The sequence below is a fragment of the Corythoichthys intestinalis genome, chromosome 17 (genome assembly GCF_030265065.1).
Source record: "Corythoichthys intestinalis isolate RoL2023-P3 chromosome 17, ASM3026506v1, whole genome shotgun sequence".
Lineage (NCBI taxonomy): Eukaryota > Metazoa > Chordata > Actinopteri > Syngnathiformes > Syngnathidae > Corythoichthys > Corythoichthys intestinalis.
Genome location: NC_080411.1, coordinates 16948536 through 16973723, shown reverse-complemented (window position 1 = coordinate 16973723; position 25188 = coordinate 16948536). Strand labels below are relative to the sequence as shown.

General features: G+C 39.9%; 2 protein-coding genes across 4 annotated transcripts in view; one reads left to right on the top strand and one right to left on the bottom strand.

Moving 5' to 3' along the window:
* Window positions 1–25188, top strand: part of btf3 (basic transcription factor 3) — a 107896-nt gene that overhangs the window by 82069 nt on the left and 639 nt on the right. Inside the window, exons 1-7 of one of the 3 annotated variants that reach the window (XM_057818470.1) lie at window positions 15106–15124; window positions 15601–15664; window positions 15749–15899; window positions 21168–21236; window positions 21326–21439; window positions 21512–21713; window positions 25122–25178. In XM_057818470.1, coding sequence (XP_057674453.1) covers window positions 21168–21236; window positions 21326–21439; window positions 21512–21713; window positions 25122–25178 — 442 coding nt within the window. In that variant the 5' untranslated portion in view covers window positions 15106–15124; window positions 15601–15664; window positions 15749–15899. Of the gene's footprint in view, window positions 1–15030; window positions 15125–15600; window positions 15665–15748; window positions 15900–21167; window positions 21237–21325; window positions 21440–21511; window positions 21714–25121; window positions 25179–25188 lie in introns of those variants that run through there. The other 2 variants (XM_057818469.1, XM_057818471.1) reach the window with 2 other exon arrangements.
* foxd1 (forkhead box D1) lies at window positions 10622–12509 on the bottom strand. The gene has a single exon (XM_057818465.1). The coding sequence runs from the start codon at window positions 12252–12254 to the stop codon at window positions 11286–11288; it is 969 nt and encodes a 322-aa protein (XP_057674448.1). The 5' UTR covers window positions 12255–12509; the 3' UTR covers window positions 10622–11285.

Genomic DNA, 25188 nt, shown 5'->3' with positions numbered 1-25188 from the left:
ATACGTGAGGGTAGGAACGTATATCGCCTGGTAAATAGAGAGCTTTGCCTTTTGGCTCATCTACCTCTTCACCACGACGTAGCAATGCAGAGTCCGCATCACTGCAGACATGGCACCAATCCCGCTCCATTTTTTTTTTTCAACAAGACCCCGAGATACTTGAATTGCTCCACTTGAGGAAGGACCTCATCGCTGACCCGGAGAGGGCATTCCACCCTTTCCTGACTGAGGACTATGGTCTCAGATTTGGAGGTGCTCATTCTCATCCCGACCGCTTCAAACTTGGCTGTGAACCGTTTCAGTGAGAGTTGAAGGTTATTCACTGAAACGCACACCACGCTCATAGTTTTCTACCATTTCCATCTTCATTTCAATGGTAACAGTCACCTTTTTCCTTTTTTCACCACCTGCAGTAACCTTCTCTGGGACCCATGTTGATATCTCTCACAAGAGAATCCACCATGTGTCCGTCTTCCCGGAAAACAATGAAAATAAGATATTGTCATAAATCGTATTTCTGCCATGTCGTCATATGTCGAGACGAATGACGAGTCGAATTTTACAGTGGGGCAAATAAGTATTTAGTCAACCACCCGTTGTGCATGTTCTCCTACTTGAAAAGATTAGAGAGGCCTGTAATTGTCAACATGGGTAAACCTCAACCATGAGAGACAGAACGTGGGAAAAAAAATCTGAAAATCACATTGTTTGATTTTTAAAGAATTTATTTCCAAATTAGAGTGGAAAATAAGTATTTGGTCACCTACAAACAAGCAAGTTTTCTGGCTGTCAAAGAGGTCATGTTCTTCTAACGAGGCTCCACTCGTTACCAGTATTAATGGCACCTGTTCTAACTCATTATCGGTATAAAAGACAACTGTCCACAATCTCAGTCAGTCACACTCGAAACTCCCTATGGCCAAGACCAAAGAGCTGTCGAAGGACACCAGAGGCAAAATTGTGGACCTGCACCAGGCTGGGAAGACTGAATCTGCAATAGGTAAAACGCTTGGTGTAAAGAAATCAACTGTGGGAGCAATTATTAGAAAATGGAAGACATACAAGACCACTGATAATGTCCCTCGATCTGAGGCTCCATGCAAGATCTCACCCCGTGGCGTCAAAATGATAACAAGAACGATGAAAAAAAATCCCAGAACCACTCGGGGGGACCTTGTGAATGACCTACAGAAAGCTGGGACCACAGTAACAAAGACTACTATAAGTAACACAATGCGCCGCCAGGGACTCAAATCCTGCACTGCCAGACGTGTCCCCCTTCTGAAGAAAGTACACGTCCAAGCCCGTCTGCGGTTCGCTAGAGAGCATTTGGATGATCCAGAAGAGGACTGGGAGAATGTGTTATGGTCAGGTGAAACCAAAATATGACTTTTTGGTAGAAACACAGGTTCTCGTGTTTGGAAGAGAAAGAATACTGAATTGCATCTGAAGAACACCATACCCACTGTGAAGCATAGGGGTGTAAACATCATGTTTTGGGGCTGTTTTTCCGCAAAGGGACCAGGACGACTGATCTGTGTAAAGGAAAGAATGAATGGGGCCATGTATCGAGAGATTTTGAGTGAAAATCTCCTTCCATCAGCAAGGGCATTGAAGATGAGACGTGGCTGGGTCTTTCAGCATGACAATGATCCCAAACACACAGCCAGGGCAACAAAGGAGTGGCTTCGTAAGAAGCATTTCAAGGTCCTGGAGTGGCCTAGCCAGTCTCCAGATCTCAACCTCATCAAAAATCTGTGGAGGGAGTTGAAAGTCCGTGTTGCCCAACGACAGCCCCAAAACATCACTGCTCTAGAGGGGATCTGCATGGAGGAACGGGCCAAAATACCAGCAACAGTGTGTGAAAAGCTTGTGAAGAGTTACAGAAATGTTTGGCCTCCGTTATTACCAACAAAGGGTACATAACAAAGTATTGAGATGAACTTTTGGTATTGACCAAATACTTATTTTCCACCATGATTTGCAAATAAATTCTTTAATTATCAAACAATGTGATTTTCTGTTTTTTTTTTTTTCCACATTCTCTCATTGTTGAGGTTTACCCATGTTGACAATTACAGGCCTCTAATCTTTTCAAGTGGGAGAACTTGCACAATTAGTGGTTGACTAAATACTTATTTGCCCCACTGTAAGTCTGATGTCGAAAGGATCGTATGTCGATGCAAATGCATGTCGAGGTTTTTTTCTTGTTTTCATTCTTCTTCGTTTATCAAATTAACAGCCTCGAGCAAAATATTGCGCCGCCATCTAGTGGTTGCCTTTTTTCTATTCAAAATAAAGGACGGGCAGAACAAAATAAAGACCAAGATGACAGTACCCAGGGAGGTTAAGCATCCTCACCTCTCTTATTATTAGCCAGCTAGCCAGCCAGCATTTCTTAACCTCGGCAGGTCTGGAGTCAAGGGCCCTTTTTCCTTCCGTCTGGAATGGAACTAGAGTAAAATTACAGCATGAGGTCACGGCACTCTGGCAACCAAGTCAACAAAGCTTTGAAGCCACGCAGAGGGATAACGTATTGACTTAAGTGTGACGGAACAGCGTGAAAAAAGTTCAGAGCACGGGGACGAGCCGGAACCTCGGAATTAAAAACCGCTGTGGATCGATTGCGGCACCTCCATGGCGACGTGGCGACCGGAGAAAAGGAAATGACTCTTTCCGGGGAACGGGCGGACCACACGGAAACATTTCGGAAGTCTTCAAACTTCCTTCGGGGATTGAAATGGAGAAGCCGCACACGACGGCCAAAACGGAGTCCGTCTGGTTTCCTCTGTCTTCTGGCCAGATCTCCATCCGGCTTTTTCACATTCTCATTTCATCCAATTTGTCCTCAAAACGTTTTAACAACAAAAAATGGGTTTGTTATGTAACTGATGTAGCTGGATTGTTTGAATGTTTTTTTATGAAGTGACCCCTCGCTACTTCATGGCCTCAGCGCGGATGTTTTAATCTTTTTATAAAAACAATTCTAAAAACATATTTATCACACTGTCTCATCTCATGTGAGAGTGAGAATGAATGAACAGTACGTAATATTTATATATACACAGCGATACCTCCACATACGAATTTAATTTGTTCCGGGACCTAGTTTGTAAGTCGAAATGAATGTATAAGAATACTTTTAATAATTCAATGAAGTTGTTCCACAGCCCAAAAACCTATGCCAAATCCTTCATAAATACTGCAGGTGCAATTACAAATAGAAATTACACATAGCAAAAAGAGTAAATTATGAATACAAATCGGAATAATAATAAAAATGTAACGAATCGGGTTCACATGTAGCGGTTGTGTTTTGCATGCTGTTCTGAACGCGCCGTGTGACTGACGGCATACAGAGAGGTGCGGTAGAGTAGGAAGTTTTTTTTTTCTCAAGTTGTTGGCGTCAGCTACAGCGGACAGTAGCCGTGTTGTGTTGCACAAGTTCTGAAATAAATGACTAAAAACCTGACGAAGCTGGTGACTTCATTGCCAATGGTATAATAGTAATAATAATAAGAAATCGGAAATAATAAAGCATTTTTATTGTCACCTTAACTTAGAGATTGGCGAACAGAGGTCGCAGGATACGGCGGTTGGAGTAGAGGAGGATACAGTAATCCCTTGTTTTTACACTGAAATTTTTGTTGTTTTTTTTTGGGGGGTGTGTTCATTGTACAGTGGTACCTCGACCTATGATCGCTTTGACACACGATCTTTTCGACATCCGACGTAAAATTTGACTTGCCATGTCTTTCTACATCTGACGACAAACTCAAAATACTACGATTTCTGACAGTGTCGCAGTTTCTTTGTTTTCCCGCAAAATGGACACACGCCGGATTTTCTTGTAAGAGAAATCAACATGGGTTCCAAGAATGTTCGTGCAGGTGGTGAAAAAAGGAAAAAGGTGAGGCTTACCATCAGGGCCGGCCCAGGCCATTTGGGGGCCCTAAGCAAAATAATGCCAAGGGGCCCATATTTTTTGCCCACCATTTCGTCACACTGTACTGTAAAACTCATACATGCAATCCAACCTATTTGTCCATATTTTGTATAATAATCAGATTTTGTTGCACTGCATTCTTAAAACTTCTCACCCCAAATGATTGTCAGTACTTACAGTAGATAATGCCAAACATTTTTCTAAAAGAGGAAAGACAGAAGTTAAGGAAGAACTTTTATTTTTTTAAGCTTGTAATCAAGTATCAAAACTAACAAAAGTCAAATAAAGCAAACTGTAGTAAACAGAATATAAAACAATTGCCAGATTGCCCCCTATCTGGGCCCCCTAGTGGTCAGGGGCCCTAAGCAGCTGCATAGTCTGCGTATAGGCTTACCATTGAAATGAAGATGGAAATTGTAGAAAAATATGAGCGGGGTGCGTGCGTACGTGAACTGGGTCGACAATACGGCCCTAGAATGTCTACGTTCTCGCCGGTCCTCCTCCGACCTTCGTTCGCCTTCACAAGTTAAGGTGACAATTATTATTGGGGTAACATCGCCAAAAAATCACCAGCTTCATCAGGTTTTTAATCAATTTCAGAACTTGTGCAACATAACATGCCTATTGTCCACCACAGCTGAACATGAAAAGTGAAAGTAAAAAGTCCCCTCTCTTTCTGTCAAGTCAGCCATGCGGTGCGTTCAGGTACACCACACAAAACACATCCGCAACATTGGAACCCGATTCATTATATTATAATAGGTATTATTATTATTATTACTATTATTCTGATTTTTATTCATAATATATTTGTTTTGCTCTGTGTAATCATTATTTTCAATAGTACCAGCAGCATTTATCAAGGATTTAGTGTAGGTTTTCGGGCTGTGGAACAAATGAATGGAACTATAATGTATTCATATGGGAAAATCTCGCTCGACATATGACCATTTCGACTTACAAAGTCCTGGAACGAATTAACTTCGTATGTAGAGGTACCACTGTATTTATTCAACTTTATCAGCATTGGAAAGAGATACATATGACATATGTTTTTCCCCTTTTTTCTCTAAAGTGTAATTAAAAAAAAGAAAAACAAAAAAAACATATATACTGTATATATATATATATATATATATATATATATATGTTTTTAGAAATGGTTTTTAAAGACTGCAAATGTAATATATGAGATATATATAAAACAATGATTTGTACGTGTATACATGCACATATCTTAACATTTTTAAGTAAAATACTGTATACATTTTTTTAATTGGAAAAAACAAAAAACCCACGATGGACTGAGGGCACGAAGTTTGAAGTGCGAAGTAGGAAAGGGAGGCTTTAGGACCGTCAAGATCGTACACATGTTACGAACGTATTGTTGAGTCAGTTCACTAACGCACACTGCGCTCATATTTTTCTATCATTTCCTTCTTAATTTCAATGGGAAGTGTCATCTTTTTCCTTCTTTCACCACCTGCACTACCTTCTTGGGACCCATGTTGATATCTCTCAAGAAAATCCGCCGTGCTGCTGCCGTCTTGCGGGAAGACATTGAAATTGCGGCGCTGTCGTAAACCGTCGTATTTCATCCATGTCGTCAAATGTCGAGACAAATGACGTGTCAAATTTTACGTCGGCTGTCGAAAAGATTGTATGCAGATACGTTTGTTTGTCGATGTACCAATGTAAATGTTAAGGAAGTTATTCATCTTTAAAACTGATGAAAATGCACCAATTTCTGACCACTAGTTTAACTCATCGGCTGGCATTGCCAGCGCTGGGCGTCCAATCCATTTGAAGTGGGAGAGTGGCAGCGAATGAGTTTTTGAGAGTCACGATTGGACATCTATCAACGTCATTAGCAGTGAAAGAGTTCAATGTTTTGGTTAACTTTTTCATTGTCAAAAAGTTGTTTGGCCCTTCCGTTTTTCTGAAAGAAAACCCCTGACTTAAACCCTAAATCTGTTATACCTCACTGTAATATAAAAAAAAAGTTATACAATAAAATGAGACATGTTTTAATCTGAAAAATGTCATGTTTTTATGTGATAAATCTATGTTTAGGTCCACCTATTGGCCACCATTGACGTCGATAGATGTCCAATCCATTTGGACAGGTAGATGTGTGGAAAGCGTATAAACATTTGAGCGTAGCCGTGAATTTGGCGCTTTTTGAAGAGCGTGCGTGTGCTGGCATGCGGCGTGCGTGGGGGTGTAAAAGCCACTTTTGCAGCCCGCATTTGTAGTACGAGAGAGCAAATGGAAGCCCGAGCGAGTCTCGCTAAGTGCTGCGGATAAAATGACGTCGCCGTCGGTAAACAAGGAAAAGTGGCCTAAAAGAGCTTTGACGGGACCAATCGTTTTTAAGGGACTTCGGTTTTGCAACAAATGGTTAGTATATGTGAGCTTAAAATTTGCTTTTGTTATCTCGTTTCTGGACAACAAAGGTTATAAGAAGGTAGTTTTTTTGTTGTTGTAAAAATAATTAAATAATAATAATAAAATAAATAAATAATCCTAATATAATGATGATGATAGTAAAATGCAATAACAATAAAAAAAAGTACAGGACAAAAAAATCAAAGTGGAAACATTAATTATAGTAATATATACTAGCAATGTAATTTTAATGAAATAAATACAATGAAATATAAAATCTTAACAAAATGTAAATCAGTGTAAAAAAATGGAATTTATGAAGTTTAGGTGTAAAATAAGAAAAAATATTTTTTTATGTACAGGACTGGATGTTTTCAATCAAATGATGATGGACACAAAACCATATAAAACAAAAATCTTTAAATTGAATGAATTCAAATTTAAATAAAAATAACGTGGATAAAAATTAAAATACAAATTAAACCTAGAATGTATTCATAAAACATTCATTTTAAAACTGAAACTGTACAAGATTTCATTGAGCAATTGAATAAAATGGGGGAGGGGGGGATTGCATAAAACTAAATTGAAATAAAACTAACAAAGTCAAATGACATCTTATTAGGTTTCAAAATTGTAGATTACAACAAGATTAACAAATAAATGATGGAAATACTCATTGGCTACCAATGACATGCATTTGGATTGTGCAAAAGAATTGGACGTCTATCACCGTCAATGGCACCGAAACATGAGCATTCACAGCAAAATAAATGACATGCAAAATAGAATGGCAGATAGAAATTTAATCAAACATAAAGGAAATGATAAAATATTCAGTACATAAAACACATTTGAAAAGTAAAAAAAAATCGAATAGGGAAAAATAAGGTCTAAAAATCCATTGTGTCGCAATTTGATGATACTTGAATTCTTCAAAAGTATCGATACTTGTAAGGCCGATCCTAATCGTGCATTAACTTACAGTTGTTCTGAGTTGAGCTTTTTATTTGAAGACCAAATTACTACACCACTACTTGGAGAATTTGTATCCGATTTCCCGGCCACCCCGACGTGGCCATGTCTTACTTTGATAGGGGTTCTGCGCACGTGTTGTGACAGGAAACAGGAAGTGCCCCCCTGTTTAGGGAGGATGTATCAAATCAAAGTGCACCCAGACTGAACAGCATAGTCCAGCTAACTCTGTGCACTGTGCTGCTTTATTTGTTCTTTCACTTTATATTCTGAAGTCACAAAATGCTCTCAAAATCACTTCAAATGCTGACACATAATATTGTCTCCACCAACAGGCTTTGCCATCGTCGTGGGAACCCACCAACCCCCAATCATTGAAAGAAACCGGTCGATACTATTTCAAAGAACAGGTTATATTTTGCATAAGCGCTTGATAAAGCAAGAAATAGATGCAAATGGATCTAAATGGATAAAAATATAATGGGTTGCAAAAGAGTACTCATTTAAATGTACCTTAAGTTATTTAGAGCATGTGTGTGCAGGTGAACCCTCTCATGTACAGTAAGGTGGCCCGAAAAAACAAATATGTATAGTCGGCAGATTTTTTTTCTCAATAGAAAAAAGGATCATATTTACAATAATGCTTTTTCCCTACCTCAAAACAAGACAATGTAAAGTAAGGTATTTTTTCTTAAAAAAACGACCCTCTGCCCACAAAAAAAAAAAAAAAAAAAAAAAAAAAAAAAACTTACAGTGGGTTTTTGCTCTCAAAAAATGACGTTGTATACTTTTGTTTCCCCCTAAAAAAACAACTATTTCGATTTTTTTGTTTGTTTGTTTTATTCTGGGGTTTGTTTGCCCAAAAACCAACATCAGTATGTCAGATTTTTTTACCTATAAAAAACAACCAGGTATTGAAAGATTTTTGCTCCCACTCACAAATACCACCTAATATAATCTAATGTAGTAAGCCCCCCTCTCATAAAACGATCATGTATAGTACATCGCCTTCAAAAAATGACCACGTAGAGCAGTGTTTTCCCCTAAAAAACGACTATGTATATTAAAGCGTTTTTCGTCTCAAAAAAAAAAAAAAAACGTATAATATGCATGGCCTATTTTTAGATTAAAAAAAAAACAGTCCATCTATAGGTATAGGCTTTCTTTTTCTGCAAAAATACAACTATTGTAAGTAACTGTAGTAAAAAGACCATGTACCAGTCGATTTTCCACCATATAAAAAAACGACCATGTAAAGGCTTTTCCCTCAAAAACACGGCCATGTATGGTAAGGCATTTTTTTCTCAAAAAAGACCCTCTTCCCTCAAAAAAAAAAAAAAAAAAAAAAAAAAAAACATGTATGGTACAGTGTTTTTGCTCTCAAAAATGACGTTGTATAGTAAGACCTTTTGTTTTCCCCCTAAAAAAAACTTTTTTAGTACAGTGGATTTTTGGTGGGGGGTTATTTGCTCAAAAACCGACATGAGTCAGATGAAAACAACCATGTATTGTAAGATTTTTCCCCCACTCAAAAATACCACCTTATGCATATATTGTATGTATATAATGTAGTAAGGCCCCGCCGTCAAAAAAAAAAAAAAAAACGATCATGTATAGTACATCTTCAAAAAAATGACCACGTAGAGCAGTGTTTTCCCCCTAAAAAACGACCATGTATATTATAGCTTTTTTTGTTTCTAAAAAAAAAAACAAACATCATATATAATATGCATGGCCTTTTATATATGCATATATATATAATTTTTAAAAGTCCATCCACAGTTGGGCTTTCTTTTTCTGCAAAAAATACAACTATCGTAAGTAAATAAATGTATTAAAAAGACCACGTACCTGTCATTTTTTCCTCCTATTAAAAAACGACCATGTAAAGTAAGGCTTTTTTCCTCAAAAAGACTTGTATGGTAAAGCATTTTTTTTCTTAAAAAACAGTATTGTTAAATTAAAAAAAAAAAAAAAAAAAAAAAACCCTCTATGATTCATTGGGTTTTGCCCTAAACAATCACCTTGCACAGTAAGACTTGCCCCCTCCCAAAAAAAAAAAAAAGTATTTATAGTACAGTGAAGGGGGGTTAATTTGTTTTGTTTTTGCTCAACAAACGACGTATGAGTATTACTGGGTCCCCCCACCCCAACTTAAAAATACCACCAAAGAGGACCTTGTGAGCACCCCCCTCCTAAAAAAAACATGTATGGAAGGCTTTCTTTTTCCACAAAAATACTAACTTGTATAGTAAGGCTTTTTCCACCCTCAAAAAACGATCCTGTGTATTTTATAGCATTTTCCTGACAAAAATACCATATGCAGGGCATTTATTTTAAAAAATTTAAGTCCATGTATAGTAAGGCTTTCTTCTTACAAAACAACATAAGGCTGTATTTTTTTCCCAAAAAAACGACCTGTCTCTTGCCTAATATAAAAAAACGACCTTTTCGCTCAAAAACACGACCATGGAACATACAGCGGGGTTTCCTATGAATGACGATATATAGCAAGGTATTTTTCTTCCCAAAACACTAAGCATGTAGCATGTATTTTTCCCTAGAAAAAAACAGACAAATGTGTGAAATATGGCCCTAAAATACACATTTCAGAGCACAAATTAGATTCAAATTCCACTCAGTTGTTCCTTTTGCGCTATAAAAGTACAATTCAGTCAGTTTTGGGCCCCCTATTTAACACCCAGTGTCATTTTTTCCCCTATTTAGATTTCATTGTTTTGATTCCTGTTTTGTTTGTTTGTCAACACACTGACCTTCTCTATCTCTCACTCGCTCTCGCTCTCTTTCACGTCGCGTGTTACATCATCACGCAATAGCTGTCCTCTCGTGGCCCAGTGAACTAGCTGCGAGCGATGCACCGATTTAGCTGCTATACACACACTCACTCACTCACACAGGAGTCACGGAAGCAGCAGACAAAAAACGGCAATTATGTTGCATTGGAGACGACAGACGGCGATAGACGTCCAATCCATTTGAGCCGGGAGGGATGGCAGTCATCTAATGATTGCTGCCTGCAGCCCATCTTCTTCAAATGGATTTGACGTTTATAGCCGTCCATGCTATGTTATGAAAAGGAGGGCAGGATCGCGTGACAAGGGTCACGCGCCCCCACGCACTTGTGCCAACGCACAAAATAGCATAATTGTCCATTACCTGTATAATGATATACAAAACGATTCATTTTTGCTTTAAATTGAGGAGGAAAATATAGTGGCGCGGTCATAATTGCATTACAAAAACATTTCACATTAATAGTTTTAAATTTGAAATATATCAAATGTGATATTCACTAACTTTGCATAATAATAAAAAATACGTAACGTATTATGTCTGTCATTTTTAACAGGTTAAAACAACAAACCTGATGGCTTGATATCACATGCATGCATGAATAAAAAAGTATTTCTCCTCACGTATGATTTTTTTTTTTCCAAACCAGAATTTATTCCTCTTGTAAAAACAAGCTGTGTAAAAATATCACACTTCATTTACATTTCGTTGCGGCCAAAAATGTACATTTATGACTGAAATAAACACACACTGCATGTTATAAATGTAGGACTTCATTTTTTTGTAACTCTTTGTGTTTTTATTACAAAGTTTAAAATCAAAAACCTGTTCAAATGGGCCAAACTATTAATATTAATAATAAAACGAAACATGTGTTTGACACATTAATACATTATTATTATTACTTTTTTGAAAAACAACATGTGATCATTTAGAGCAATTCGTCCTGAGATTGTGGCTGGAGGAGACAAGGTCCAAATATCCTGAAAGCTCCCGAAAAGGGACAAAAAAATGATGGACATTAAATATCTCCTCAAACCGCGTGAACGTGCACAGCGAAAAGGTCCGCGCGCGCACTCCCATAAAGGTACAAAAATAATCCTCCTACCTTTGACTGAGGGCCCGTTTATTTGTTCGTTTGTTTAGTTTTGTTTAGTCTGCTTTAACAGCCGCCGGCGGTAAAGTTCTCCATCGGGTGGCCCAGGGTGGCGCCCATCACCGGCATCACCGCCGGGGAAGTCCTGGAGGGGCTCGGCGAGCCTCCGCCGATGATGCTCTCGATGGAGAAGGGCGAGCGGTGCACCGGCGAGCCGGCCTTGCGCGAGCCGGCCGGCGAGCCCTGCGGACCGGCGTCGAGAGGCGGGTAGAAGCGGCCCCGGGGGCGCTCCGCGGAGGGCGGGAGGGAGGCATGGGGGAGGACGGTGCCGCCGTGACGGGCGGACTGCTGCTGCTGCTGCTGCTGCTGATGCTGCTGGAAGGCCAGGAGAGCCGAGTGCGTGTGGTAGGACTGCAGCTGGAGGCCGTACCCCCCGCAACCGTAGCCCGGGTAGCCGTAAGCGGCGGCGGCGGCCGGCAGAAAGCCGCCGTGCTCCCGGAGCAAGTCCTGCGTCTGCTGCCGCTTGAAGCGCTTCCGTCGCCGCAGGAAGCTGCCGTTGTCGAACATGTCCGCCGACTCCGGGTCCAGCGTCCAGTAGTTGCCCTTGCCCGGGTTGCCCGGCTCCCGCGGGATCTTGACGAAGCAGTCGTTGAGCGACAAGTTGTGCCGGATGGAGTTCTGCCACGCCGGGAACTTCTCGCGGTAGTACGGGAAACGGTTGCTGATGAAGTCGCAGATTTCGCTGAGGGTCAGCCGCTTTTTGGGGCTCTGTAGGATGGCCATGGTGATTAAGGCGATGTACGAATAAGGCGGCTTCACTAAGGGGTTCTTGCCCCCCGCTGCCACCGAAGCCGCTTTGTAGGCGTCCCGAGCGGCTTCCGAGCTGGCGGCGACGGCGGGGTCCGACGGCGGGGGAGACTGCTGAGTCGGTGGAAAGCCGCGGCCGTGCTCGCTCTCCTCCCCCTCGCCCACCACGTCGATGTCGGTCTCTTCCGAGAGGACGGAGGCGTCCGACATCTCGGAGCTCAGAGTCATGGCTCTTCTCTCACGCCCGGCCGCGTCCACCGAGGCCAGATGAGGAAGCGCCGCCGTGCCCCCCTCCTTCCGCGAGGCTCATGCGAGGAGGAGGCGGAGGACGACGGGGGACAGAAGGACAAGGAGGAGGAGGTCGCAAGTGGGAGACGAGGGACACTTTTTGCTGCCGCTATTTCCATATGCTTCCAGGCGAGTCGGCGTCCAGTACCGTGCCGGGCCGGGCCGTGCGCTCGGGCCGACAAAACGCCACGCGAGGGCCCGGAGTGAATCCGGGAGGGGGCGGACCGTCCGGCGCTTGTTATACGGGCACGCTGGTCACGTGAGCTGTCACGTCACACATAGGCCAACCAAGTGAAGGCGCGAGCAAGAAAGTGGCTCACTTTTCATCTTATAAAAAAAAAATTATATGTATATATAAAATATAAATTATTATTATTAATTATATATCAGCAGACAAGTAGTCTGATATTTAAGACAGATGTGTTAAAATCTACAATACTCAAAAGACGTGAATAGCAGACTTCCCGCTTTACAAAAATCATTAAAAACAAGTAAAAGCAAATTAAGCATTGCGGTGCATGGTGTACACCTACCTAATAATAAGCTTATGGCAATATTTGAAAAACAGGTACAATTGTTTTTGGGAGACGTTTTTTACAATACATTTTTAAGAAGTCTAAAATGTTAAGACAAGGTTGCAATGTTTATCCTAGTGTGTCCCATCACACTAATTAAAGCGAAAAATGCTATTAGTGCCATATAAAAATCTCAACTATATAAGTGAATGACCATTTAAAACATTAAACAGAAAAGTAACAACAAAATAAGATGCCAGACAAAATAACTAAGCTTTTACAGATTAATTAAATCTAAAAGATGACAGGAAAAACATGAATTCAGTAACTTCGTAACTTCATTTTAAAAATAACTAGAAAAAGTACTGCACATATCAAAAATAAAACTCAAAACAATAACACAAATTCAAATGAATAACGATAAAAATATATTTGTATCAGGATTACAAAAGGTCCTTTGCGTCCGCATGCACACACCATCAAATGAAGCTATAAGAAAGAATAACGACGAAAGAATCGAATTCAAACGTTAGTTTGAGTGCTCGCAAGGCATTGCGTGATTCTCTAGTTATCTCTATTATCCGCCAGCCATTTGTAATGGGAAAGAGTCAGCTGTTAACTCGCATCAGTCACGGGTCACGCAAAGCTTGCGAGACCCCCATCGTCGCCATAAATGCACCTTCATGCCATTTTCTTTCTTTAAAAAAAAAAAAAAACAATACAAAATGACCAATAACAAAAAAACATTTCATGTAGTATAATTTTGTCTCAACTTATCGACGTCAATAGACGTCCAATCCATTTTGATGGGGAGAGGCAGACGGCAAATGATCGCGCCCATCCTTCCAGTCAAAATAGTTTGGGCGTCGATCGCAGTCAATGGCAGCCAATGACTTAAGGGAATTTAAGTTGACACTATTTTTATTTATTTATTTTTTAGTGGATATTTTCATAATTCCTGTTTTAAAGCAACGAAAAGTTTGATTTATAAGTGACTCCTGCAGATGTTTTGATGTTTTCTTTAGTCCGGCGCCATCTAGAGGTGACTTTATGTTAACATAAAAAAAAAAAAAAACTCGTTCTCAAAGTACAAAAGTGCTGTTTAGAGGCATTTTAGAAGATGAATGATTGGACATAAATATACACACTGTGTTTTCACATGAAGAGGGAAAAAAGTAATGTTTTGATGAGGAAGTAATCAATTTTGGATTACACACACACACACACACACACACACACACACACACACATATATATATATATATATATATATATATATATATATATATATATATATATATATATATATATATATATATATGTGTGTGTGTGTGTGTATATATGTATATTGCATCCGGAAATGAAATGGAATCTCATGTTTTTGTCCGAAAAAAATGTATTTTAGAAAATTTGGAAAATAGATATTTTAGAAAGTTTTGTAGTAAATCTTAAATTTAAGAGAATTTAGAGTAAAAAAAAAATAAGAGAAGTGAATTATTCCCCTTCCTTTTAAAATATTATACATATATAATATACATGTAAAATATACATACATATATAAGACTAATAATATTTTTCCTTCATTTTGACAATAAAAACGAACAATGCATGAAAAAAAAAACTACACGCATGTATTAACATGAAATAATATAACCATTTTCTACACTTTGTGTCTTTCGAGTAACTCAAAAACACACAAGATAAAAGTCAATGCTAAATAATATGCAAAAGGTTTCTTTACCAGCCGTAGAAACGAAATCTAAATTCAGTTTTTGTCATTATTTTTGTGCTTCTAAAGCAATCTAAAAATCCACGCCGTAAATGGTGTCACTCAAACGCCCCATGTGATCTGTGGTGTGTGTATCACATGCGCGCACACAAAAATAAAACCACACTGCTTTTCATGCCCTTCTTTAAAACCATATTTTTTATACCACTAAATAAGACTAATTAAAACTGCGTTTTTCATATAAATATTGTACAAACTGGAATTAGGATTTTACTACACGGCTGTCTTGTTTATTGTCATATAAATCACATATCGACCGGATTAGCTTTCAAAACTACAAGTAAAAAAGCAACAATGTTTTAACGTGGAAATTTTAATCATATCACAAAGCTATATAGTTGAATTGTTGCATGTAATTTCATGTTTTGAGAGGATTTAATAGAATGCTGCGAAAAAAAAACGCAGGGCAAAAGTAACAACAGTGTTCCACTTTCTACTTACGTCACTTCCGTCTTCCTCTCTGGCGTCCATCTTGCTCTCCGCGCGTGTCTGCTGTTAGCATACAGGTGAGTCCGGAGAGATTAAAGCTGTTTTGCCGCGCCGACAGCAAATACAACCTCGCTTAATTTGTCCAATGTTTGGAATGCCGCTGAATAGGTGGAAGTACGCACGGCAGGATGCAGAGTTCTGTAGTCGCCTGTTGCGCGTTGCTCGGCGGGGAGTCGGAATGCTAACATGCTAGCTAAGGCGTTAGTTTGCGCCGGGGTAGCCTTTAAAATGCGAGTTCCCTAAAACCTACAATGTTGTTATGTCATTTGTAATGTTTATCAACTGGTGGCGCAAGTTAATGTTGTTAAAATTGTAAATGTTGGACGCTCCTGTTGGCTAATAACGTGTGAATTCATTTTAACGGTGCAAGGTACCCAACGGTAAACACGAAAATTAAGCTTCAAGATGTGCTTTCTTGCGGGGGGGTTGAGGAAAAGTTTTTTATTCCAAAAATGTGTTATCAATTACAAGTTTTTGCATTCTACTTCTCGAGTCACTACGTATCATCAGATGATTCCAGTCCATTGTTGGATGCATTATCTGGCACTCGGGGCTAGGTAAGCTAGGTCCTCTTGGGTGCAAGATGTCGGGAGGAGTGGGCAGACAAGGATATGTTGCATGGTCTGATCCTCTCTACACAGACAAGAGATGTCACCATTCTCATTAAACACCCATGCATCGACGGCAGCAGTTCTAAATCGGTTACGGCAAGACCAGAGTGGGCATGCTTAACTGGCACCAGATGGAAGAGATTCGCATGGCCTGGTAGAAGACCCTTTGTGTGGGGCTTGGGTAAGATGTTCTGTCCACAGAGTCACACGCTGATTGTCCAGCTTTCCGTCCAGAGCCTTTACAGAGTGTAGGAAGCTGTGCCTTGACTTAAGCCTTTTTACTGGAGTTGGTGGCGGGTATCAGTTTCTTGTCTCAGCTTTTCCTTCTGGGATGCAACTGTACTGCGGATGCAGTTATGCATTTACTATATAAATTTTACTTCAACGCATGTGTGAGTGTCTTACAGTACTATGACAAGTAAATTGTCAGGTTGTGTTTAATCTACAAGCGCCGGAAGTCACTGACAGCAAGGGGTGCTGAGGGTCTTTTTTTGTTTTTCCCCCATCCAAAATATCCGTTTTCTCCCATACAAGGTGTGCACAATTGCAGGACACACGCATGCTGGACAGTTTAGGTACTACAGTGGTACTTCGACATACGATCACTTCGACACACAATCTTTTCGACATCTGACGTAAAATTTGACTCGCCATTTGTTTCTACATCCGACGACATGCTCGAAATACGACGGCATTACAGCACCGCAGATGGACGCACGGTGGACTTTTCTTGTGAGAGAAATCAACACAGGTTTCAAAAAGGTTGGTACAGGTGGTGAAACAAGGAAAAAGGTGATGCTTACCTCCTAAATGAAGATGCAAATTCTAAATATGTGAACCGTGAACTGGCTCAATAATAGACATCTCCATGGTCCACCGACGACCACCGTTCGCCAGTCTTTGTAAGTTAAGTTGACAATTATTATTGTGGTTACATCGCCAAAAGAATTGCCAGCTTTGTCAAGTTTTTATCATTTATTTCAAACTTATCCACCACAAAACGCCTGCTCTCCACCTCAACTGACTGTGTACTCAGAAAACATTGAAAGCGAAAGTAAACTCAACCGTACCGCTCCCCTCTCTTGTCACGTCAGTACAGAAAAAAATACGTACGCCACATTAGAACCCGATTTGTTACATTATTACAGGAATTATTCTTATTATTCTGATTTTTATAATTAATGTGTTTTGCTATGTGTAATTGCCATTTGTAATAGTACCAGTAGTATTTATTATGGATTTAGTGTAGGTTTTTGGGCTGTGGAACGAATTAATGGAATTATAATGTATTCCTATGGGAAAATCCTGCTCGACATAAGACCATTTTACTTACAAACAAGGTCCTGGAACGAATTAACGTCATATGTAGAGTTATCACTGTACAATTAGGCTACTACAATGAGTGTTCTATTTCACCAGTGTGTGTTAGTTTTTGTATTGGAAATAAAAGTGGCCGTGTATTATAATGAAAAACCCTGCAGCTAGATGGCACAGTGGTACACAAACACATTTGAAAACTAAGGCTCAAGGTTCATACTGCAGGCCTTAATGCACAGTTCCGTTTTTTTTTGGGGGGGGGGGTGCCCGTTTGGACTGCCTTTGTCCATTGAGCCCATTGAAGTATTACGCATGCGCGCTAATTCGCAGTCCGACACGCGCTAAGGCAAATTGACCCTCATGCGCAAAAGCATCAAAACAAATAACTACGCACTGTGCGTGCATGACGCACACACATAAGCCTTATGTGTGTGCATCAGTTTGCTCTGAATCAGGCATGTAAGCAATACAGAAATTTGCTCATTTGGCGCACGGTAAGAAACCAAGCATTATCAGGCTTATCCTTTTCTTCGTTGTATTTTTTATGACTGTGGTCAAGCCAGCCTCCTGCGTATTAAAAGCAGAGTTCAAGCTAGGCGCTAACACTAATGAACAGCTACATCGCTGCGTTTTGTGTGCTGCTCTCGGTCTTTGCTGACGTAATTGCTGTGTGAATTCCGATTTGGGAGAGTTACCAGTTCTGACCGCCGTCACGTTCTAGAAGAATGTGGCCCAGATCAGATTAAAAGCACATACAAAAGTGACCCAGATCGGATTTGAAATGGTCCACTTCTATGCGACTTGTCACGCTAGACCAGGGGTGTCCAAACTTTTTGCAAAGGGGGCCAGATTTGGTGTGGTAAAAATGTGGGGGGCCGACCTTGGCTGACGTCCTTTACGTAGAACAATATATTTAAGCAAATTTTAGCAAGCCATTCTGGGTGTTTCATTTGCTTATTTTTTAATTTTTTTATTTTAACAATCTCGCAACTAGCCTTTGTGGCGTTATTTCGACTCTCGGGCTCTTGCAAAATACTGCTGTTGTGAAGTTAAACTAGCTTCAAGTTACTTAAATTTCTCGTTGCCTATCTTCCCTGTAATCTTGTCACTTGTCACCCTGTGACTCGTCAGCGTGTCTTGTTTGGTAATATCGCCTCATATTGAACTCGTTAAAAACAACGACTGTCTCTTTGCAAATGAGGCAGATACAGTTGTTGCGTATTTTAGTGAAGAAATAGTCCAATTTCCACCTATCCTTGAAGCGTCGGCCGTCGCAGTCAACTTTTCTTTTTTTTGTTGTTGATTGTTGCTATTTTAGAAAATTGGTAGTCAAGGGTCACACAGGGTAATGTTGCTTAGAGGGCTGCTGCCTTTTAGTGGGTAAATGAGCAGCATTTAATGCTTCAATTTCTCGTTGCCTATCTTCCCTGTAATCTTGTCGTACTCGTCAGCGTGTCTTGTTTGGTAATATCGCCTCACATTGAACTCTTTAAAAACAGCGACTGCCTTTTTTGCAAATGAGGCAGACACAGTTGTTGTGTATTTTAGTGAAGAAAAAGTCCAATTTCCACCTATCCTTGTAGCGTCGGCCGTCACAGTCAACTTTCTTTTTGTTTTGTTTTTTTGTTTTTTTTGATTGTTGCCATTTTAGAAAATTGGAAGGGTCACACGGGGTGATGTAGCTGCCTTTTAGTGGGTAAATGAGGAGCAGCATTTAGTGTGTAAGTTACTTCATATGCTGGTAGCAGTACTGCTGACCAATTTATTAAGTCTGTGCCAGACGTTATTGATTTTATGACAGAGGCTGGGGGCCGGATGAACTTGGAAAAATCAGATTTGTGCACTAAGACCTGTGGTCTGAACCTAGCCTAAGAGGTCCAATAAGCCTCGGTTTAACACCCCCTTTTCACAAGTAGCGCCTTATTCACATGACCTGTGCGCTTTCGTAGGCATGCGCGCATCGGTTAAAAGTGGTAAGAGCTTACTATTTTTGTTTTTAATTGTCTTTTGTAACATTTTCATTGCCTCTAAATACTTTTTGAATGTGTTTAACTCTCCTACTTTTTCACATTGTGTTTTCATGTGGTAGCTTTAAAGCAGAGTATTGATCTTTTAGCCACATTAGTCATGTAGCGTTTAAAGTGCCTGTGACACGAAAAAGCATGTTTATTTCATAATACACGCGGTATTTTATGCCCCTGAATGATATGGACCGCTTGGATGTGTGTGGAAGCGATCGCTATATTTATTTAGTTTTTTGAATCCCGCGCCATGAAAATGAGTGACTTCCGGCTTCGGTCTCTCATTGAGGAGGAGGGCGCTGTGACGTGTACGGTAGAAGACGTTCTCTTCACTATACAGTGTACTGTTGTGTATGAGGACGAAGGATTCAGCTGATTTTGCGGATTAATACTTTTATTTTTTGCATCACACCAGCCAAACGGCTGCAGAAAAATCATTCTGTATGCGGGAGAGGCGTATGCGCCTTTTTGGAGTTTCAAAAGGTTCCCATTCACCGTGGATATTTACTGTGGGACCATTGGACTTACAAGGAAGTGAGTAAACATCTTGTTTTGTATTATGTCAAATACGAATACAGTGATTACAAAGTAAACACTATAAAATTCCTTTAAATAAAGGACTACTTACGTTTGATCATTGATAGGCATGTAAAAAGCTATCCTCATGCTCATTAGCAGTTAGCTGTTAGCACGTTAGCTCCACAACAACTCCAGCCACCCTCCTCCAGGGAACGAACTGTAAATTGCTCTCCGCCGGGCGGTTTGCCGATCCGCAAAGAAACTCGACAACCGGGTCGTCATGTCAAATAATCCAGGCTAGTTATGTGTGATTTTCCACTTCGAAGACTTTGAAACGTCCCTCGGTTCGGGTTAGCTTGTCGGCTAGCTGTCACTCCTTCTGGTCTGTTTACATTCTCCGAAGCCGGGGAAGGGAAATTACATATGTCCGATTTAGGTGTCATAAAATATCGTTCGGGAGGTGTGACAGTAAAGGTGAAGTCGACTGTTTTGACCATTATGGAGTAATTTTGCCATGTCGTCTTGAATAAATGGATTTTTATTATTTTATATTCCATTTAGCACAAGATTGTTATTTGTCATGACCATGCCATTTATTTAGCAATTGGGGAAAGTACTTGGGTAAAAAGAATATCCTGTAAAAATATTGAAGTAAAGAGACAGAAACAATGACATTTTGCCGCTCTCTTCGTTGCGTTTTCCTCGTTGTGAATAGTTCCCCCTCCACGGGCTGACTGGCCCTTCTCAAGCCATTTATATAGCTATTGGGGAAAAATACTTGGATAAAAAGAATATCCTGTAAAAATATTGGGAGTAGAAAGACTGAAACAATGACATTTTGCGGCTCTCTTCGTCGCGTTTTCCTCGTTCTGAACAATTCCCCCTCAATGGGCTGAATAGTAAAACCGATGAGCCCAGTCTACCGCTGACGTCATCCACCTGTTGGGGACGCTAAAGCCCTATAATGGTAGGCGTGGCTAACCGGCAGATTAAAAGACTAATTTCTCGTCATCTGCGCTTTGCTAAATTGTTGTATATAGTCGAATCGTCTCAAAATATGATTCTAATTCACATAATAATGCCATTTAAGACTTTTTTTCTGGTGTCATATGCTCGTTAAACCACCCTTATATGATATTACTACCTTTAAGTAGTTTCCTAAAGCATTTTTTATTCTTCCTGTATGCATCTTAACAAAGAAGCTGAAAGCGCACGGTAGTACTTTGGGTGTAAAATTCGCTTCTTGTAGGACATTTTGCTGGCGTAGCACATTTTGGCAGAACACCATTTTTTCCCCCCTTATTCTTGTCTCGTCTCATCCCGTCTTTAAAGTAGATGTTTCGTAGGACATTTTGGCACAACACCGGTAGCAAGCAAGTTATTGAAAAAAATATTTAAAAAATTCAACATGTATAGTCAATCCCAGAAGTTAAGTATGCTATGGTTTCAATGTTTTATTTACTTATTCCCCCCCAAAAAAAATCTACCCGAACTTTTTTCCCTCTCCAACACCACTGCAGCACCCTCAGCACCCCACTTCCCGCGCCACTGGTTCAACCTCCCTTCTTCACGACTCTTTTGTTGTTTTCCAGATGAGAGAAACGATAATGAATCAAGAGAAATTGGCTAAACTGCAGGCGCAAGTGCGCATCGGCGGAAAGGTAACGCCGAGAAACAAATGCGTTCAAATCAAATTCTTGTGTGTTATACGCACCTTCCCCGTGGCGTAACAAGCTTTCGCCGTTTATAGGGTAGTGCTCGGCGAAAGAAGAAGGTGGTGCACAGGACGGCCACGGCCGATGACAAGAAGCTGCAGTTCTCTTTGAAGAAGCTCGGCGTCAACAACATCTCCGGCATCGAAGAGGTAAGAGTGACATTCGGGACCGCCTGTCGACACCGTCACATCCTAACTGATTGACCTTTTGGGCCCGGGCAGGTCAACATGTTCACCAATCAGGGCACAGTGATCCACTTCAACAACCCCAAAGTGCAGGCATCGCTCGCCGCCAACACATTCACAGTCACGGGCCACGCCGAGACCAAGCAGCTCACCGAAATGTTGCCGGGCATCCTCAATCAGCTCGGCGCCGACAGCCTCACTAGCCTCAGGAGGCTCGCCGAGGCGCTACCCAAACAAGGTATGCATGTCCTTTCAACTTGGTTTAATAATAATAACAACGGTGGTTGTTGTTTTTAAAAAAATGTTGATTTTCCTCATTTCAGGAATAAAAGTAACATTTGTCACCCCAAAAGTACACAAGCCAAATATTCTAGGCTGGAGTCCTTTCAAAAGTCGTTCTAAGGGGAAACTGCAGTATTATTGTAAATATTATGTGCATTTAGCCTGTTTCAGCTTGTTCAGCTACAAGAACGTTGTTCTAGTTATAAGATCTAAATGAGGGGTCGGTAACTTTTTTGACCGAGAGAGCCAAAAGACACAATCTATTTTAAAATGTTAGTCCACAAGAGCTGTGTAGGGTTGTGACAAAATATCAAAATGGTGATATATCGTGATACCAAAAGGTTATCCATATATCGTTTTAAAAAGCTGTCATGTCATTCGGTTCATATTAGGGCATTTACAGGTCACTTCCTGTTGATTTTCTTCCTGTTCTGTAACCCAAAATCAACAAGAAGTGACTGAAAATCAACAGCGAATGGCCTAAAATGCCCCGGAAAAAAATTCATTGATTGTTGTAGGTTTTTCTTTTTATTATTTTTTATAGAGCTGTCCCGCTCCGATCACGTAGTCTCTAATTCTCGCTCCTGCCGCTTTTCCTGCGTTAGGCAGTGCACTGGAGTTGCTTATTAAAGTTAACGATGATTGACAGACTTGAAGAGACGCTTGAAAGGCCGAAACTTCAAAGCGCCGCATGCGTCAAGCATCGTTTAACTTGTTAAACAGTTGCTGTGGCAACTCATGGTGTGCAAGTGAACAGATTGAGTGGAATTGAGTTGACTCACTCAATGAAACATTTAATAAAGACAAGCTGTTTTCTACTTTATAGTTGTTTAAAAATCATTCGGTGGGATAGTAATATGTTTAAAACGTATCGTAAACATTACATTTGAAGTGCTTAAAAACCAGTAATATAATTTTTTAAAAATTTGGTGGGAAAAAAAGTGAAAAAAACGTCTTATGCATCTTTCCTATGCTAAATCTGAATATGTTGAATATACACAAACAAAAAAAATTGAGGGGAGGGCTACTTTGCGGTTTTTCACTTATTGTGGCAGGTTCTGGTCCCCATTAACCACGAAAAACGAGGGATCACTGTATTGCCAATATAATACAGTAACTGTTGCACTTATCTGTTTGGATGATGACCTTTTAATGGTGATGTTGCACAACCTAGTGGCCAGTAGAAAAGAAAAGCCTTATATACCGTATTGGCCCGAATATAAGACAGTGTTTTTTGCATTGAAATAAGACTGAAAAGTCTAGACATTATACCCGTTCACGACGCTAGATATCATTGAAGCGAATGCTGAACTTGAGGAGTAATGTTCTGTCATGAGAGATCTCGGCTACTCAACTTTAACCAGTTTGCATTATTTTGTTGCAATGTTTTTCCTTATTCAGATTTGTTTCAAGACTACAGTTACACCTCACTTTGATGTTTAATGCAGTTATTGCAATTTTGTTTTATCACAATAGATTGGTTTATTTACATTTTAAAACCCAGAAGCCATTCATTTACGAATGTGATTGCACTTTAATTTACATATTTAAATGTTCAGATATTAAGATTGGAATGAGGCAAAATAACATGCTTTTTCTCTCAGATATATTGTTATAATTAAGCTTGAGAATGATAAACCGATACGACCGGATATCCGGTTTTACAGGTGAGAGATACAGCTGTATCGATAGTAAAGTTACCATTCGACAGTAATTAGCCATTAAATATTCAATGAACTGATAGTAGAGATAGAATTCGGCTATCGCGAGCACAAGAATCGGCTTCTAATGCCTAGTTCAACGCATTGCTTAATGGGATGATAATTTAGTTTTTACTTCACATGCTGCGCTTGTGTTTTTCACCACACAGCGCACTTAGATTGAGACCGCACGCACAACCGCTACTAGTCGCCGTCATTACCCGATCGTGACGGGCGTGTCATAACAACGCGAGAGCTAACAAAACCACTGTAACTCACGCTGCGTAGCGTTTTCTTCACAGCCCAAAACTAAAACGAAACTAGTAGTGGCAACGAAGCAGCATGCTAAAACAATGGACAGTTTAAGCACCGATGCCGGCGACGTGCAACGATTGATTTTCAACGCACCCAGGAAAAACAAAAGTCGGACTTTGAAGTGAGGAAGGCAGCCAAATCTGTTCGCATGGGACAGAGCTAGTGTGAATTGTGGAGCGGTACAGAGATCGTGAGTTTCTAACCCAGAAAAATAACCTACTACAATGGTGGAAAGGGCAGCACGACCCTCTGGAGATTTTTTTTCCACGAAACACAGTCTACTTAAACATTAACATGTGGATTAGTTGATCTTCCTCAAGAAGAAAAATCTGCCCTTCAAAAAAGATATGGACAGTGATGAGGAATTAAAAAAAATGTGGAAGCACAGGCATAAGTGAAAGACACTGCTGTGTATAAGGTTAAAGTAATGATTATTGACCTGTCTGTATAAAATGCCATGTTTTTATTCCCCCAATTATACCAGTGGTAAAGCATAATTTATTATTTATTTATGATAACACTAGCAGGTTTAATTCTTTCTTTTTTTCTAGAGCTGCTGCATATAATTAATATTTTTTGTTTGTAAGATGTTTACGTTGAAAGTTTGCTCTTAAATTACTTATCTCTTGTGTTCGAAACACCAGGAAATACAGTAATTGAATTACTGCACTTTATTGTTGTCTGTCACTGGAGTTTTATTATCAATCCCATCCAACAAAATGACGGTCATATAGTAAGCCTTATTTATTTATTTATTTTTCATTAAAAAAAATAAAACAACATTGGCATGAAATTTTGTTAATTTTGCTATTAGAAATGTGGTCTTTTTTTAAAATACTGTACGAACACAAACAACAAATGTTTACTATCGTATCGTTTTCACTCTGTATCGAACCGTATCGTATCGAATCGGTCGGCCTTAAAAATGTATCAAGTTTGAATTAAATCGTAACCTGTGTATCTAGTTACATATCGAATCGGCTTTATGCCAGAGATTCCCAACCCTAGTTATAATCATTTGTTTCAGATGTACTGCAATTATTTTCTGTATAAAAACTAATTTGGTGTTCAAAAAGTCTTTTTTTTCTTCTTTTTTTTCAAACTTGTCTTGAAAAAGAAGGGGTCGTCTTATAATCAGGGCCAAAAAAAAGCAAAGAATATCGGCCTCAAATATCAGCTTGCAACATCAGCTTTAGACATTGGAAATCGGCTGCAGTTATATTTTAGAAATCTGCCATACCAAAATCCCATATCAGTCGGCCTCTTGTTTTAGCAACTGAACTGCCCAGGATTCCTGCAGTGCGAAAGTGGCTCATGTCTGCATTCAAAATGAAATGTATTTTTTTCAGCCCCGGATGGTAAAGCGCCGATCGCCACTGTAGAAGAGGAAGATGACGAAGTCCCAGGTTAGTTCTG